Source organism: Elephas maximus, chromosome 22 (assembly GCF_024166365.1).
Source record: "Elephas maximus indicus isolate mEleMax1 chromosome 22, mEleMax1 primary haplotype, whole genome shotgun sequence".
NCBI lineage: Eukaryota > Metazoa > Chordata > Mammalia > Proboscidea > Elephantidae > Elephas > Elephas maximus.
The window spans coordinates 18,913,333-18,931,970 of NC_064840.1; the positions used below are offsets into that span (position 1 = coordinate 18,913,333).

The following is an 18,638-nucleotide window of genomic DNA, read 5'->3' on the forward strand; positions in this document are numbered from 1 at the left end:
TTGAAATCTGAAAATAATAATTAAACCTATTTTTATTTTGACAAAAGTTATCTTATAAGAAGAATCAACCTCACCTCCTGACTGGTATTGCCCCTCCCTGGCCCCTCTGAGAAAAGTCAAAGCCAAGCATGATACCTTTCGAGGGTCTCTGTCCAGGTCTTCAGAGTTTCCCTGAGGTTTCCATGGCTCCAGGCTACTCGAGGCTGTTCAGGCAACTGGTGCTCTGACTTTTCTCTCCCCTCACACCATTCTTTTGGCTGTGCCTGTTTGCCCAGATTACAGGTCATTCATTCACCCACGATCTCTTCTGAGATCCTAGAGTACAACCCCTGGGACAGCTTACCCCCAGGCTCCCAGGGATCCTCGCTCTGTCCTGAGCTCCCTGCCTGCCTGCCGGGGCTGCTGCCCTGAACGGGATGGGGACAAAACTCAGCCAGAGAAACAGCTGGAGGGAGGAGAGTGAGAGGGAGGGGCAGGAAACTGGGCTCACTGAGGGCGGAGGCGGCCAGCTGTGTAGGGTGGAGGGTGCCAGGGGAGCCTCCCCCATCCCGGCCAGCCAGCAGGGACTGGGCCCGTGGGTGGCAGTGACCAGGCCTGCTGGGGATGACCCGCCCCCTCTGGCGACAGGAACTGTGCCCACCAGGCAGGCGGCAAGGCTGTCTGAGCAAAAACCAGGAGCACATGCAGGCCAGGCTGCTGGGGGAAGCGCCCACTCCTGCAAGGGCTTGGAGCTCCAGACTTCCAGGCTTGCTGCTGGTTATCCCACCCCAGGCCTTTGCACATGCTGTTCCTACCCCCAGGTCATCTTGAAGGCTACCTCCCAGGGAAGCCTTCCCTGACCTTCAGGGGGCTCCTCTGGGCTCCCCTCAGACCCTGGGGGCTCACCCCCATTACAACACTATCTCAGTATTGTTCTTGTCTGCTTACCACTTGCCGGGGAGTTGACTCCGACTCATAGGGACCTCATGTGTGTCACAGTAGAACTGTGCTCCATAAGGTTTTCAATGGCTGATTTTTCAAACATAGATTGCCAGACCTCTCTTCTCAGGTACCTCTGGGTGGACTCGAACTTCCAACCTTCCAGTTAGCCACTGAGAACGTTAACCATTTGCACCACCCAGGGACCCCTCTTGTGTGCCAGTGCGTCTCTTTCCCTTGCTCTGGAAGCTCCTTGGGGAAGGGACTGCACTATCCCAGCTCTAAGTATCTCACTTATGGATCACTGTCTGCACCACCTGTCCTCATTGTCATTATCATCACTAGCAGAGTAATCAGAAAAGCTAAATAGCCAGGCAGTGTGCTGGCACTTGATATTTGATCCTCCTGGCACCTCTAGGAGGTAGGTACTACCACTACTCCATTTTACCAATGAGGAAATTGCACCACAGAAAGGTTATGTCACTTGCCCAAAGCCACACAGCCAGTAGGTAGCAGAGCTGGAATTTCAAGCCAGGTTCTCTGGCTCCAGAGCCCAGCCCATAGCCTCCAGACTAAAGAAATAACAGTAAAAGTACCCACTGTGTGTATGGCCCTGTGCCAAGTGCTTCCCATGGGGTAAGTCATGTGAAGCCCAATAATGCCAAGGGAGGTATCACTCACCCCATTTTACAGATAAGGACAGTGGGGTCCACAGAAGTCATTTTGCCAAGGGTGCCCAGCTCAGGCAGACAGAGCTGTGATTCAACCTAGCTCTGTCTGAGTCCAAAGCCAAGGCTGCCTAAAATAACATTTGTAGAAAGGAAAAGAGAAGAGAGTGGAGGGTGGGAAGGGGAGGGAATGAGAGAAGGGGAAAGGGGAGGAGAGAGAGACAGAGAGAGCAGGGAGGGAGGAGAAAGGAAGGGAGGGAAAGGGGTCTGCTCTTTTCTGGGCCTGGCAAACTCTGATGATTGGAGTAACATGTCTTCACCATCTGATTAGTCTTAGACCCTCACCTGCCTCTCTCTATGCCACCCCTGACTATTCTCAATCCTTAACTCAGTGAGGTTTATGCCTAGAAACCATCTAGCCTAACTCCTTCATTTCACAGATAACTTGAAGCACAGAGAGGTTAAGTTACTTGTCTAAGGTTACACAGCAAGCGCCCTAAAGCCAAAAGTCAGACCCAGCCTACCTGATTCCAAACTCATCTCCTCTCTCATCTGCCAGGTTGCCTAGGGGACTAAGAAATATCTCATCCAAACCCTCCCTTTACAGATGGGAGCATTGGCTGCAAAAAAGCCTAGTGACTTGTCCAAGGTCACCCAGCCGTTGGTAGCAGAGCAGGCTTTGGATCCCAAAGTCTCCTGGTTCAAAGAAAAGGGCATTTCCACCATGTTACGGGGATCCTGAACATCACTCTCAAAAAGTTACTTATTAATAAATACTAGGTTCTACTCGGAAACCCTGGTGGCATAGTGGTTAAGTGCTACAGCTGCTAACCTAAAGACTGGCAGCTCGAATCCACCAGGTGCTCCTTAGAAACTCTATGGGGCAGTTCTACTCTGTCCTATAGGGTCACTATGAGTCGGAATCGACTCGATGGCAACAGGTTTTTTGTTTTTTTTAGGTTCTACTCTGTCCTATAAGGTCGCTAGGAGTCGGAATCAACTTGACAGCAACGGGTAGGTTCTCAAAAGGAGCCGTGGTGGTACAATGGTTAAGCGCTCCACTTCTAACCAAAAGGTCTGTGGTTCAAACTCACCCAGCTGCTCTGTGGGAGAGAAGACCTGGCGATCTGCTTCTGTGAAGATTAGGGCCTTGGAAACCCTGTGAGACAGCTCTACTCTGCCCTACAGAGTTGCTATGAGTTGAAATCCACTCAGCACCTAACAACAGCTTTCTCAAAGTGTTGTTCCCAGACCTGCAGCAACAGCCTCACCCGGGAGCTTGTTAAAATGTAAATTCTCAGGCCCTACCCCAAACCTACAGAATCAGAAACTCTGGCAGTGGGCCCAGCAATCCGTGCTCTAGCAAGACCTCCAGGGGATTCCGATGCTTGAGTTTGAGAGCCACTGATATGGACACACTTCCATCCGGAATAAATTCTGGGTCCTGGAACAAGGTACTTAGCCGATGCCCGAACAGCAGTTAAGAATGGAGGATTCGGACCAGACAGACCTCCTTAGAATCCCTGACTCCACCACTGTAAGCTGGATGCCTTGGGCAAGATCTTTCACCCCTATAAGCCTCAGTTTCCTCATCTGCTGTGGACTGAGGAGGAGGAGGCGGGGGAGAGGCAGCCTTCAAGGAAGATCGAGCTTACTCAGGGAATCTTAAACAGGAGCTCAGTGAATCCAGCCTCTGGATTTATGGAAACTGCCTCTTCCTCCTTCGAACTGGATGCCCCCAGTGCAGGCCTTCCAGAACCCTGTGGCCTCCCAGGCCAACCTGAGGATACTGTAATGAAGTTCGGCTTGCCAGCCAGGGCCACATCCGGCAGAAGGAGGATGCTGGGCTCTGGGCCAGCTGGGCCTCTGAGTGTCCAGGGCGGAGGTCAGGACACCCAGGCTCACCTGGGCCCCAGTGAAGACCAGGGAGGGTGGGGAGGGCGGGGAAGGAGTCAGGCTACCCTGCGACCAAGTCACTATCACCAGGCTGCTGCTGGCAAATCAGATGCCACAGGTCTTTGGCTACCATTGTGAATATAGCTTTTCCTTCCTCGGAGTGGAAAGGATTTTTTTTTTTCCTTAATAGGATCCTGAAATCTAAAGAGAGGTTCTGAGAGAGAGCCAGTGCCCCTAAAGGGTATGCAGAGAAACTAGCTCTGTGTTAAAGGGAATCTGAGGCCACATTCCAGTTTGGTGGGGAAAGAGCTCGGGGATCGATTCGTGATGTCTGCCCTGGACCTAGGTAGAAGGTAGAGTTTTGCCTTGCTCATCCCACTCTGTCCTCCAGGAAAAGTCCACCCCAAGAGACTCAGGACCTGATTTCAGCTCTGACACTCCTCTTCCTAGTATTGGCTAACCCTAGTGTATGGAGATCACACTTATATCTCAATTCCCCAAGCCCCTTGGTATCTGTTTCTGATAGACCTTTAATGTCCATGAATTCCTAAATTCTAAAAATCCAGTTGCCTTCAAGTGGATTCCGAGTTGATGTCAGCAGAAACATCACTTTCTCTGGAGCCCGGCAACCAAGTCAGTGCCCCTGTTGTTCATTCTATGAGTGCCGTGTCCTCCACCGCAGCACCACCGAAAGTGTAATGCAATGACCATTGGCACCATGTATTTGGTATCTATCTCCCTGCCCACACCCAGAGCCCAGTGGGGCCAGGGACTAGGTGCTGAGCACATACCCCCCCACCCCAAAACAAACCAAACCCATTGCCTTCAAGTCGATTCTGGCTCATAGCGACCCTATAGGACGGAGTAGAACTGCCCCACAGGGTTTCCAAGAAGCGGCTGGTGGATTTGAACTGCTGACCTTTTGGTTAGCAGCCAAACTCTTAATCACTATGCATCAGGGCTCTGAGCACATAGTAAAAAAAAAAAAAAAAAAGCTGTTGCCGTCAAGTCAGTTCCATCTCAAAGCAACCCTATAAGAAAGAGTAGAACTGCCCCACAGGGTTTACCATGGAGCACCTGGTAGATTTGAACTGCCAACCTCTTGGTTAGCAGTCATAGCTCTTAACCACTATGCCACCAGGGTTTCCAAGCACATAGTAGGTGCTCAATAAACATCTGTGAAATGAATGACAGAGTCCTTTTTGGGCCCCCTGAGCAGAAGAAGGCCCAAAGACTCCTCCTTCCACCTGGGAAGGCCGAGTTACAGCTCTCGACCACCGAGGGGACTACAGTGTTACTAAGACAGGAAAGTCAAACTCTGGGTCAGGAATCATCAGCCATTTGTAACACTGCCCAGACAGGCTGTGTTGGAAATGTGATCTGTATCTGTGCATAAGTGTCCAAATACCATCAAGAGTTATTCAGCCCTGACGTGCAGCGGAAGGGAAAAAGGTGTTCTTTCGGGTCCTTGGGAACTGTCTGAGGTGGAGGAAAGGAGGGCAGAAGTGAGAAGCTGAATTTTTCGAACTGAGAAGGAGGAAGTCGTGGGAGGAGGCCGGCAGTCCAGCTGATTTTGTCTGCTTCAGGAACATCCAGGTCCCTGCATTTTCATCCCAGGCTGGCAGAGGTTAAAAGCACTGGCGGGGGGTAGGGGGGGGCAGGGCGGGGCACCGTGGGATGGGCAGTGAGGAAGCCCCAACTCTGAGGCCAGGGGAAGGGCTTTCTTGGTGGCGGTGGACAAGGCCACTGCTCCTGGGTGAGCCCTGGCGGCCCCACCTGGCACCTCTAGGCAGTTTTCCACTCTGAGGGTGGTGGGACCACCTGGAATGCTAGAAGGGGGTAGTTCTAGCCCGTTCTCCAGGATGGGGATGGGAGGAGCTGGAAGCTGGCCTGGCAGGAAATCTATGGGTATTCCCTGCTGTGGGTGATACCTGACTGTATGTGGCTTGGTTCTGGGGAAACCTATTTTCCAGAAGGTGGAACAGAGGCCCAGAAAAGGTGAGCAACTGTCCAAAGCCACACAGCAAGTCCTGAGCAGCTGATGCTCCAATTCCCAGAGAATGACCCCATAACCCAAACCCCAAAACAATACACCCTGGCCCCTGCCCACCTCATCCATTCCCTCCTTCTATTCTGAACCCATCATGGGGTTTCAAGCCTCTGCACCTTTCCCAAGCTGCCCTTTCTGCCAGAAATGCCTTCTCTGGCTACCCCGTGCCAGCCACCTGGTAACTCCTGATCATCTTTCAAACCTAGTTCGGGTGCCCTCTCCTCCAGTCAGTCTTCCAGGGCTGCCCCTGCTCTTCCCACCTACCCGGGAAAGTTGGCCACTCCTTCTTATGGCAGGTCTGTACTTGGCCAATACACGCATCCTTTCCTGAATCACACTGTAGTCTAATCCTCCCTTGTACCTGTCTGTCTCCATCCCTGGACAGAGGTCGCTCCAGCTCCTGATACCAGATCTGACCCACACTGGAAATGTTTGATGAATTGAGCCAGACCCCAAGCCCACACCTCCCTCCCCGGGGCCAGCATTAACTGCAAAGGTCCCTGGGTGGTGCAAACAGTTTTCACTTGGCTATTAACTGAAAGGTTGGTGGTTCAAATTAACCCAGAGGCGCCATGGAAGAAAGCCTTGGCAATCAACTTCCCTAAGATTACAGTCACTGAAAATCCAATGGAGTGCAGTTCTATTCTGACACACACAGAGTTGGAATCAACTCCACAGCAATGCGTGTTTGGTTACTAGGAGTAAATTGAAGTGCCAGGGCTCCTGCATTGTAAAAGCCCAGCCTAGAGGTCAAGAGCACGGTCTTTTGAGGTTAGAAAGACCTGAGCTCAAATTCCAGCTCTGCCACTTTCTTGCTGTGTGCACTTGGGCAAGTTACTCACCCTCTCTGGACTTCCCCTTGCCCATCTATAGAATGGAGATTACAACCCCAACCTCACAGCGCTGGTTGGGAGGATTCATTGAGATGATGCTTGGGGCTTGTGGCACAGGGCTCAGTATGTGGTGGTGGCCATAGCCCGTGGTCATCCCTGGGAGCCCCTCTTCCCACCTCTCCCCCCACCCCTGCCTCCACCCTCCTTCCTGGCTCTGGCCTTGTGTCATTCACCAAAGTCCCTGTTCTTGCCCTGTTCTTAACATGGAGGAAGTAGAACCACACGCCTGAGCTAGGTGCCTGGTGTGCTCGGCCACTTGATGGATGAGTGACTTTGAGAAAGTGCCTTCACCTCTCTGACCGTCAGTTTCTTCATCTGTAACATGTTGTTGTTGTTACTGGTTGGCATCGAGTCAGCTCCAATTCATAGAGACCCCATCTGCAATAGAACAAAATATTGCCCAATCCTGTGCCATCTTCATGATGGTTGATACGTTGGAGTCCACTGTTGTGGCCGCTGTGTATTTTGAGTGCCTTCCAACCTCGGAGGCTCGTCTTGCAGCACCATATCAGACAATATTCTTTTGTGATCCATAGGGTTTTAACTGGCTGATTTTTGGAAATAGATCACCAGGCCTTTCTTCCTAGTCTTAGTCTAGAAGCTCTACTGAAACCTGTCCACCATGGGTGACCCTGCTGGTATTTGAAACATAGTTTCCAGCATCATAGCAACATGCAAGCCACCATAGTACAACAAACAGACAGACAGGTGTAACACAGGGGTAATAATAGTACCCGCCTCACAAAGTATCACGAGAATTAGAGGAATTCATTCCTGTAAAGGGCATAGAGGTGCACCTGGCACATTCTCAGTGCTGGCAGAGCAGTAGTGGCAAGACTCAAATCCACCACCTGGGCTGCTGCTTCCTCCACACTCTCTGTCCTCCCAGCCCCAGCCCAAATGCTGGCCCACTGCTCTCCACCTCCCCCAAACCCCCCACCAAGTCCCTAATTGGTAACTTAGCTTCTCTTCCTGCTCAGGAAAACCCAAGGCCTCAGAGATGGATGGACTCAGAGACTCTCGGGTCCTTAGACTGGGAAGTAAGTCCTAAGTGCCTTCATGGCTACAAGGCTCTGGGTTTCTCTTCAGAGAATCCCTTTCTTCCGGAAGAATCCATATGGAACCCCAAAATAGAAACCATATGAAAACGGATCTGCTTGGCTGAAGGAGACGGGGAACGTGAAGCCATACTCTACGGACCCCTGGTTCCCGGTCCCCTCCTGGGCTCCATTTGACCACAGACCGAAAGCCAGTAGATCCACCATCACCCTTTCGGGGGAGGGGTGTCGTGTCATTCTGATATAATTTCAGGCTTGCAGAAAATAAGCAAGAATGGTACAAAGAACTCCCTTATGCCTTCACCCATATTATTTACATTTGTCTCGTTTGCTTTATCATTCTATCTCTGTCCCTCTCTCCATCTCCCTCCCTTCATCTCTCTCTATCTCTGTGGCTATGTTCATCTGACAGGAAGCCCTGACTAGTTGGTAAATCCCACTGCCCCAGGCCTCAAGGTGTACCCCGCCCCAGCTACACATTTTTTTTTTTCCTGAATCACTCCCATTTTGCATCCGGGAAAACTGAGACCAAAGGGATTGCCTGGTGCCCACACCCTGTTTGTGCTTTCGGGGTACAATCCCTGGAATCCACGAGCTTGTCAGGGGCCTACGGGGATGTTTGAAACCTGACAATGCAAATGATTTGACCCCAGAATACCAAGAGGAGATTGCAAGATCAGAATTAGCAAACATCTGACTATACGTCTACAAATGTTAGTGAGATCACTGCGACTTGAGGTGCCCAGGCCATGAGACATAGAAAAGCGCAAATCGCAAGAACACAGTGAATTATTTATTCCCCACAAACACCCATACTATGTGAATTATTAGAGAGCCTTTTCCGCTGTTTTCACAGGCAATGTCCACGCATATTTGTAACGAGATCTGTAGGGGCATTTTAAAGTTTGCCGGGCTGTGGGGTGGGGTCTGCCAATGTCAGGGATCCCTCGGCCTTCAAGGACCTGAAAACACACACTCCTGATACCACAGCATCTTGATCCTCTCCCAAACTGAGCATATGATAGGGATTTTTCCATGTATTTTTACAAGAAGGCAGTAGGTACCTTTTTATGTGGGTCACAAAAAAAGAAAAATTTATTTTAAATTTAAAAACATGGAGCAACACGAGGAATTTGTCATAGCAACGGGGCTGCCTTTCCTATTTTTGAAGAGCGAGCTTCCCCCTCCCCGCTTTGGTTCAGAAAGTTTATTTTCCTGTCGGGGCCTCTGACTCAGAGGCACACAGAGTACTTAGTCTCTGAGAAGAGCTAAAGGCCTGGCTCCAGGGAACCATGTTCATTTGCCCAGGGGTTCCAGGCCTTGGTCCCCCCTCAATGGCATCTCCTCAGGCTCCCAGATGCCCCTGGCATTTCTGGTCACCACCTGGGCCTTCCATTCTGGATCCTTCTGACCTGGTCCTGCCTCTTTGAAACCGCCCTGCTTTATGGAGACCCAGCTGGGACAGTCATAACCAGCTCTGTAAATATTAACATGCTTTCTGACCTGTCGGTAAATCCCACTGCACGGAGGCCCCATGGTGCATCCCACCCCAGCTACACAAGACCCTCTCCTAGGACCACCCTGTTATGGACTGATTGGTGCCCCACCCCCACCCCCAAAATATGTGTTGGAGTCCTGACCCCTGTATCTGTGAATGTAATCCTATTTGGACATAGGGTTTTCTTTGTTATGTTAACAAGGCCATATAGTGTAAGGTGTCGTAAACCTAACCACTTTTGAGATATAAAAACAGCCCCTTCTAGATATGAAAAGACCAGTTTAAGAGGACTTCTAGCCTCCTAAACTGTGAGAAGGAGCCCTGGGGGCCCAGTGGTTAAAAACTGTGCTGCTAACCGACAGGTCAGTGGTTCAAACCCATGAGTTACTCCTCGGGCGAAAGATGTGGCAGTCTGCTTCCTAAAGACTGTTGTTTGTTGTGAGGTGCCATCTAGTCAATTCCAACTCACAGCAACCCTACAGGACAGAGCAGAACTGCCCCATAGGGTTTCCAAGGAGTGGCTGATGGATTTGAACTGTCAACCTTTTAGTTAGCAGCCAAGCTCTCTTAACTACTACGCCACCAGGGCTCAACCTTGGAAAGCCTATGGGGCAGTTCTACCCTGTCCTACAGGGTCACTATGGATTGGATTAAACTTAAACGGCAACAGGTTTGGTTTGGTTCAAACTGTGAGAAAAGGAGCCCTGGTGGCGCAGTTGAGAGGCACTCGGCTGCTAACCAAAAGGTCAGTGGTTTGAATTAATCAGGTGTGGCAGTCCGCCTGGGTAGAGATTACAGCCTTGGAAACCCTATGGGGGAGTCCTACTCTGTCCTGTAGGGTCACTATGAGTTGAAATCAACTTGACATCAATGAGTAAGCTGTGAGAAAATAAATTTCTGTCGTTTAAAACCACCCACTTGTGGTATTTCTGTTATAGCAGCAGTAGGCCTAAGACACTCCTGCGATCTACAAGTAAAACGTACCAAATAGGGGCAAGTAGGGCCCCAGGAGCCTAATTCAGGAGTGCATTCTAACTGACCAGGGCCTCCTATGGGATGGAAATGGAATACTACTGCAGCTCATGAGCTTCAAGATAGCAACTGGAGGAGGCTAAGAGCATGGAGTGGGTTCAAATCCTGTCCCCGCACTTAGCAGCTGTGTGACCTAAGGCAATTGTCTTAACTTTTCTGTACCTTGGTTGCCTCGTGGAGGTAATAATAGTGAGTTGTATGTGTAAGGCGGGACATGGGAATGATTTATGTTAGCTGGTATTAACATAGTGCCCGGCACACAGCAGACTCTCAATAAATGTTTATGTTTCTTGTTATTACTATTATTGTTGTATGGGGCCCTGGTGGCACAACGGTTAAGCGCTACAGCTGCTAACCAAAAGGTTGGCAGTTCAAATCCACCAGCTGCTCCTTGGAAACCCTATGGGGGTCAGTTCTACTCTGTCCTATAGTGTCACTACGAGTCGGAACTAACTTGATGACACATAACAACCACAACATTAGTGTTGTTGTTGTTTTTGGTAATATCTCCTGCCGCCTATTTCTCCATAATACTTTCTCTGAAATCTGAAGGCTTGAGTCAGGACCTAGGCTTGGTCAATTGCCAGCTGGGTGACTTTGGGCAAGTTATGAAACTGCTCAAAGCCAGTTTCTCATCTGTAAAATGAAGGGAATAATATGAGCAGGTAACTCAGCTCCTGGCTCACGGTGAGTGTTCCTAAATACTGGCTGTTATTATTATCAGGGGCCAGCAAACTATAACCCATGGGCCAAATCCTGCCCATTGCCTACTTTTTAAATAAAGTTTTATTAGAACACAGTCCTGTACATTCATTTATGTATTGTCTAAGGCTGCTTTCATGCTACAACGGCAGAGCTGAGTACTTGCAACAGACAACCTATGGCCCGAAAAACCTACAATATTTACTGTCTGGCCTTAGTTTGCCAACCCCTGATTTTTATCATTATGACTGTCTTTGTCGTTGTTAGTTGCAGTTGAGCCGATTCCGACTCATGGAGATTTCCTGTACGCAGAGTAGAACCGCTCCATAGGGTTCTCAAGGCTATGACCTTTCAGAAGTAGATTGCCAGGCCTGTCTTCCGAGGCACCTCTGGGTAGGTTTGAACCTCCAACCTTTCAGCTAGTAGTCAAGCGCTTGACCGTTTACACCACCAGGGACTCTATGGCCTTCTTTAACAGCAGTAATTTGAGTGCATATACGTTTCATCTCTCTCAACGGATTACACAAATTAAAATCTGCTTTCCAGGATCCCCTTAGCAATCCATGGTTGGGTGCCAATGGGCCAAAAGCCTCCACAAATTGTTTACAACGGTGTGTGGGGAAGAGTCCATAGCTTCCGTGGCTTCTCAAAGGAGACCATGACCCATGAGAGGGCCATAATTGCAGGAACATAAGCATTTGAGGAGCCAGCCCACATCAAAATCAACATCCCCTGCCATTTTCTCAGGCTTGCCTATTCTCAAACAGCCCCCACTCCAGGGAACCAAGCCATGGAGCATTCATAAATAAGATTTCTCTTTGCACTGCTTGATTGCCTGTTCTGAAGCAGCTGGCTGCCTCCTGGCTCAATACACTTTCACACACCTTTTGTGTGATGTTGGGGTAGAGAGAAGGGAAGTGGGGAACCCAAGAGTTCATCTAGAATTCAGCAAAACAAACCCACGAATTATTCACCCCATCTCTGGTCAGATTCGCTCCTTTCAGGGGCAGGCAGAAGAAGCTGCCCTTTCTCCTGGACTTCATGGGATTTTGGTTGTGTGGTGAGCTGTGGAAAAAACTAATCATGGACCTCCCAGATCTTTAGGATTTAGTGGTCACGCTCCTAGGCTTGGTTCTATGCCCATAGATGTCCGCCTTAGTTTCCACTGTTGGAAGCAGTATATAGTATGTATATTTGTTCCCAAAGCCCAGCCTGGGCCCTGATGTCATCTAAAAGACCAGGCTGGACTTCAGCCCCCATTAGTTTGACAATGATTGAAAAAACAAAAAACAACAGGTGTCAGTGAGCACATGGAGAAATAGGAACCCTCCTTCATTGCCGGTGGGATTGTAAAATGGTGCATGCAGTCTCTGTAGAAAACAGATTGACAGTTCCTCAAAAAGTTAAATATAGAATTACCATATGATCTGGCAATTCAACTCCTAGGTACATACAGTACCCCCAAAGAATTGAAAGCAGGAACACAAACAAGCACATGTACACCGACGTTCATTGCAGCACTATTCACAACAGCCAAAAGGTGAAAACAGCCTAAACGTCCACCAACAGATGAATGGATAAACAAAATATGGTACATACATACCATGGAATATTATTCGGCCATAAAGAGAAATGAAGCCCTGATAGATGCCACCATACCCAGAACCCAGTGCCCTTGAGTCGATTCCGACTCATAGCGACCCTATAGGACAGAGTAGAACTGCCCCATAGAGTTTCCAAGGAGAGCCTGGCGGATTCGAACTGCTGACCCTTTGGTTAGCAGCCGTAGCGCTTAACCACTATGCCACCAGGGTTTCCAGATGCTACCATAGGAACCTTAAAAACATTATGCTGATGAAATAAGTCAGTCGCAAAAGGACAAAGATCGTATGGTCCCACTTATATAGAATATCTAGAATGGGCAAATGTATACTGACCAAGGTTTATGAGCAGAAGGGAGTGGGGAAGGAAGATTCAGTGCTTAGGGGGCACTGAGCTTCTGCTGAGGTTGAAGGAAAAATTGGGGAACCGATGAGGGTGATGGTTGAACATGACCATAATAAATGTCACTAAACTACATGTGAAGATTGTTGGAATGGCAAATATTTTATTACATATATATTTACCGCCATTTAAAAAAAAGACCAAGGTAGGCTCGGCAACCCACAGCCTCCTGTCTTGATTTGAGGTCACCAAGGCCAGTAAAGTCCAAGTGGCTTGATGACGAGAGTCCAGCTTCTCAGATTATTTGCTCAGCACACAGATTGAATAAGTATGGTGAAAGGATAAAGCCCTGACACACACCTTTACTGATTTTAACCCATGCAGTATCCCCTTGTTCTGTTCGAACAACTGCCCCTTGGCCTATGTACAGGTTCCGCGTCAGCACAAATTAGTGTTCTGAAATTCCCATTCTTTGCAATGTTATACATAATTTGTTATGATCCACACAATCGAACGCATTTGCATAGTCAATGAAACACAGGTAAACATCTTTCTGGTATTCTCTGCTTTCAGCCAGGATCCATCTGACATCAGCAATGATATCCCTTGTTCCATGCCCTTTTCTGAATCCAGCTTGAATTTCTGGCAGTTCCCTGTGGATGTATTGCTGCAGCTGCTTTTGAATGATCGTCAGCAAAATTTTACTTGTGTGTGATATTAATGATATTGTTCAATAATTTCCACATTCCTTTGGATCACCTGTCTTTGAAATGGGTACAGATGTGGATCTCTTCAGTCAGTTGGCCAGGCAGTTGTCTTCCAAATTTCTTGGCATAGATGAGTGAGCACCTCCAGCAGTGCATCCTTTTGTTGAAACATCTCAATCGGTATTCGGTCAGTTCCTGGAGCCTTGTTTTTCACCAATGCCTTCAGCGTGGCTTGGACTTCTACCTTCAGCACCAACAGTTCTTGATCATATGCTACCTCCTGAAATGGTTGAACGTTGATCAACGATTTTTGATACAGTGACCCTGTATTCTTTCCATCTTCTTTTGATGCTTCCTGCGTGGTTCAATTTTTTGCCCATAAACCCAGTAACCCAGTGCCGTCGAGTGGATTCCGACTCATAGCGACCCTATAGGACAGAGTATAGAATCCTTCAATATTGCGACTCAAGGCTTGAATTTTTTCTTCAATTCTTTTAGCTTGAGAAATGCTGAGCGTGTTCTTCTCTTTTGACTTTCTATCTCCAGCTCTTTGCACGTTTCATTGTAGTTCTTTACTTTGTCTTCTCAAGCTGCCCTTTGAGATTTTCTGTTCAGCTCTTTTACTTCATCATTTATTCTGTTCGCTTTAGCTACTCTGTGTTCAAGAGCAAGTTTCAGAGTCTCTTCTTACATCACTTTTGGTCTGTTTTTTCTTTTCTGTCTTTTTAACGATCTTTTGCTTTCTTCATGTGTGATGTCCTTGATGTCATCCCACAACTCATCTGGTCTTCAGTCATTAGTGTTCAATGCATCACATCTATTCTTGAGATGGTGTCTTAGTCATCTAGTGCCGCTATAACAGAAATACCACAAGTGGATGGCTTTAACAAAGAGAAATTTATTCTCTCACAGTCAAGTAGGCTATAAGTCCAAATTCAGGGGAAGGCTTTCTCTCTCTGTCAGCTCTGGAGGAAGCTCCTGGCCATCAGTCTTCCCTTGGTCTGGGAGCATCTCAGCACAGGAACCTCAGGTCCAAAGGACGTGCTCTGCTCCCAACACTGTTTTCTTGGTGGTATGAGGTCCCATGTCTCTCTGCTTGCTTCCCTTTTTTATATCTCATAAGAGATTGGCTTAAGATACTGTCTAATCTTGTAGACCTCATCAGTATAACTGCCACTAATCCATCTTATTACATCATAGTGATAGGATTTACAACACATAGGGAAATCACATCAGAAGATAAAATGGTAGACAGTCATACGAGGGAATCATGACTTAGCCAAGTTGACAGATATTTTGGGGGGACACAATTCAATCCATGACAGATGGTCTCTAAGTTCAGCTCGTACTTTGGCTCTTGTGGACTCGTTTTAATTTTCTTGAGCTTCAGCTTGAACTCGCATATGAGCAATTGATGGTCTGTTCTGCAGTTAGCCTCTGGCCTTGTTCTGACTGATGATATTGAGCTTCTCCATCATCTCTTTCCACAGATGTAGTCAATTTGATTCCTGCATATTCCATCTAGGGGGGAGATCCACATGTATAGTCGCCGTTTATGTTGTTGAAAAAAGCATTTGCAATGAATAAGTCATTGGTCTTGCAAAATTCTATCATGCAATCTCTGGCATCATTTCTACCACCAAGGCCATATTTTCCAACTACCAATCCTTCTTTGCTTCCAACTTTCACATTCCAATCACCAGTAATTATCAATGCATCCTGATTGCAAGTTTGATCAATTTCAGACTGCAGAAGTTAGTAAAAATCTTTACTCTCTTCATCTTTGGCTGTTGTGTGTAAATTTGAATAATAGTCGTATTAACTGGTCTTCCTTGTAGGCGTATGGATGTTATCCTATCCCTGGCAACAGCGTATTTCAGGATAGATCTTGAAATCTTCTTTTTGACAATGAACGTGACATCATTCCTCTTCAATTTGTCATTTCCGGCATAGTAGATCATATGATTGTCCAATTCAAAATGGCCAATAACACCCAGTCCATTTCAACTCACTAATGCCTAGGATATTGATCTTCAAGCATTCCATTTCATTTTTGACATGTAGAAAATTTATGTATATACAAAATAATTTCCCTCCAAATTCTTGAATAAAACTGATGCTCCAGGAAAAAAAAGTAAAGTAATATGGGAAAATGGTCATAACATAATGGTAGTCGTTGTTGTGTGCTGTTGAGTCAATTCCAACTCACAGCAACCCTATAGGACAGAGTAGAACTGCTCCATAGGGTTTCCTAAGCTGTAATCTTTACAGGGGCAGATTGCCAGGTCCTTCCTGCCACGGAGCCACTGGTGGGTTCAAACTGCCAACCTTTTGGTTAGCAGCTACCAAGGCTTCTTGACATAATGGTAAATGGGGGAAATCAGGTATAGAGCTCTGTACACAGGGTGTGAAGGAGCCCTTGTGGTGCAAAGGTTAAGTTCTAGGCTGTGAAGCAAAAGGTTGGCAGTTCAAACCAACTGCTCTGCAGGAGAAAGACCTAGGTGACCTGCTTCTGTAAAGATCACAGCCTAGAACACCCAATGGGGCAATTCTACTCTGTCATGTGGGGTCAAGATGAGTTGGAGTCAACTGGATGGCATCCAACGAAAACATAATGACATGCAGAATATGAGTCTACTAAGCATTGGTGAAAAGGAAAATACTTATATATGCAGAGAAAAAAGACTGGAAGGAAATGTGCCAAGGTATCAGCTGATCATCTCTAGGTGGTTGTCTCTAGGTAGTAAGATTGCAACTGTTTTTTGTCTTGTTTTGTTTTTTCTTCTTGGTGATTTTTCTCCTTTTTCCTGTTCTTAAAGAGTGTTGTGTAATATTAAACAGTTTTTAGTCCAACAGACGAGACCCCAGAGTGAAGACATCAAGAAATGTTTTTCTGGAGGCAGCTTGGCACTGTCCTCCCTTAGTGAGCACATGATGACCTCAGCTCCTGGATCACAGCTGGGCCCTGAGTGGGATGACACGTGCAACGAGGAGGCTCCCAGCATCTTTGCATCTGCAGGTGCTGGTGGAGAACACTGGCTTATATTCCCAGAGGGGAGATGACGCCAGAGGTTTTGCAAAGTTCTGGGAAGACAAGCAAGTAGATGATCCTATGTGACAACAGCTGGAGGAGGCAAATAAGGACTGGACATGATATGAGGACAGTGCTCTAGTCTGGCCATCGGGAGACATGAGTTTAAGCCCCCGCGTTGCTATCAATTGGCTGGATGCTCTTAGTCAAGCCACCTTCTCTCTCCAGTCCTCAGTTTCCCTCTCTATAAAATGAGGGCACTGAGGCCTTCTCATTCTGATGATGTATGAGTCTCGTCTCATGTCTTCTGCCTTTGTTTCTACCATTCATGGAACAGTTTCATGCCCTTTACACTGACTGCCCAGCGTGGTTCCACCACTGCTGCCCCACCCCCCCCACCAGAAGCTAAAGGACTGTTCTGTCCCCAAATGCTATGTCTAATTTCTCCAACCCATCCGTTAGGAGAAGACCCGAGAAGAAGGCTGGCCCAGAGTGCAATGAGCATTCCTCACCCTGTGCACCTGGATCTGGTTGAATGTGAGGCTATTTATTGACCAGGTGGCAAACACTGGTGACAGGGCAGTAAGACAGACACTGTCCTGCTCTCTCAAAGCTCATGGGACTAACACTAACTAGCAATTACTAAGCACCTGTCATGTGACTGGGGAATTCACATACATTACTTCTTTATCAACCTCATGGCAACCTTGTGAGCCTGATGCTATTATCCACATTTTACAGCTGAGAAAATGTAGGCTTAGAGAAAGGAAGTGCTTTGCCCAAGGTCAGAGGTAAAGCCAGAGTTCAAACTAACTGTGGTCATTTAGACATCAAACGTTCCTATGATTTGTCAGTGGTTTTGAACTTGACAGTTTAAGCAAAGCAAAAGGCCTCAAGACTCACCCAATTCCAACCCTTTTGATCTGGCCCTAAGAAAGAACGAGAGAAAAACAAAATAAGTTGCAGTGAACTTGATGCTAAAATATAAAACCTATTGACTTTTTCAGAGAACAATGAGATCATATACGTGAACTTATATGGTAAAACAATACCCTGTAATGTGAACAAGACACAAAACCGATATTGAATCTCGACATGGGAAAGTTATTTTCTTTCCAATTCTTTCTCAGTCCTTCTAGTTACAACTAGGAGAAGGTCTCCATTTGGTGCTAACAGGTCTTTTACACCTTCTCCATCATGTGCCAATCTCCCTTTATAACAAAGAAAAGAGCAGATCTTGGGCTCAGGGTCTTAGGCAGGTAACAGTATCTGTTGTTTTTGTTGTTGGGTGCCATTGAGTCGGTTCCAACTTGTAGCAACCCTATGTGCCACAGAATCAAACACTTCTGGTCCTGTGCCATCCTTAACAATTGTTGTTATGCTTTAGCCCATTGTTGCAGCCACTGTATCAATCCCTCTCATTGAGGGTCTTCCTCCTTTCCGCTGACTCGGTACTTTACCAAGCATGATATCCTTCTCCAGGGACTGATCCCTCCTGACAACAAGTCCAAAGTATGAAAGACGCAGTCTCGCCATCCTTGCTTCTAGGGAGCACTCTGGCTGTACTTCTTCCGAGACAGATTTGTTCATTCTTTTGGCAGTCCATGGTATATTCAACATTCTTCGCCAGCACCACAATTCAAAGGCATCAATTCTTCTTCAGTCTTCCTTAATCATTGCCTAGCTTTCACATGGATATTATGCGATTGAAAATACCATGGCTTGAGTCAGGCGCACCTTAGTCTTCAAGCTGACATCTTTGCTTTTCAACACTTTAAAGAGGTCCTTTGCAGCAGATTTGCCCAATGCAATGTATCTTTTGATTTCTTTACTGCTGCTTCCGTAGGTGTTGATTGTGAATCCAAGTAAAATGAAATCCTTGACAACTTCAATCTTTTCTCCGTTTATCATGATGTTGCTCATTGGTCCACTTGTGAGGATTTTTGATTTCTTTATGTTGAAGTGTAATGCATACTGAAGGCTGTGGTCTTTCATCTTCATCAGTAAGTGCTTCAAGTCCTCTTCACTTTCAGCAAGCAAGCCTGTGTCATCTGCATAACTCAGGTTGTTAATGAGTCTTCCTCCAATCCTGACGCCCCATTCTTCTTCATACAGTTCAGCTTCTCGGATTATTTGCTCCGCATACAGATTGAGTAGGTATGGTGAAAGAATACAACCCTGGTGCACACCTTTCCTGACTTTAAACCACTCAGTATCCCCTTGTTCTGTCCGAACAACTGC

The 18,638-nt window shown here is 47.2% G+C and overlaps 1 protein-coding gene across 9 annotated transcripts in view; it reads right to left on the minus strand.

Moving 5' to 3' along the window:
- The window catches only part of CMKLR1 (chemerin chemokine-like receptor 1), a 183,961-nt gene that overhangs the window by 60,991 nt on the left and 104,332 nt on the right, over positions 1-18,638 (minus strand). For 4 of the 9 annotated variants that reach the window (XM_049865989.1, XM_049865991.1, XM_049865992.1 and 1 more), the window contains one exon: positions 6,717-6,803. The exons of 3 other annotated variants lie outside the window; for them this stretch is intronic. In XM_049865989.1, coding sequence (XP_049721946.1) covers positions 6,717-6,773 — 57 coding nt within the window. In that variant the 5' untranslated portion in view covers positions 6,774-6,803. Of the gene's footprint in view, positions 1-135; positions 477-6,716; positions 6,804-18,638 lie in introns of those variants that run through there. 2 more of the 9 variants (XM_049865999.1, XM_049865995.1) reach the window with 2 other exon arrangements.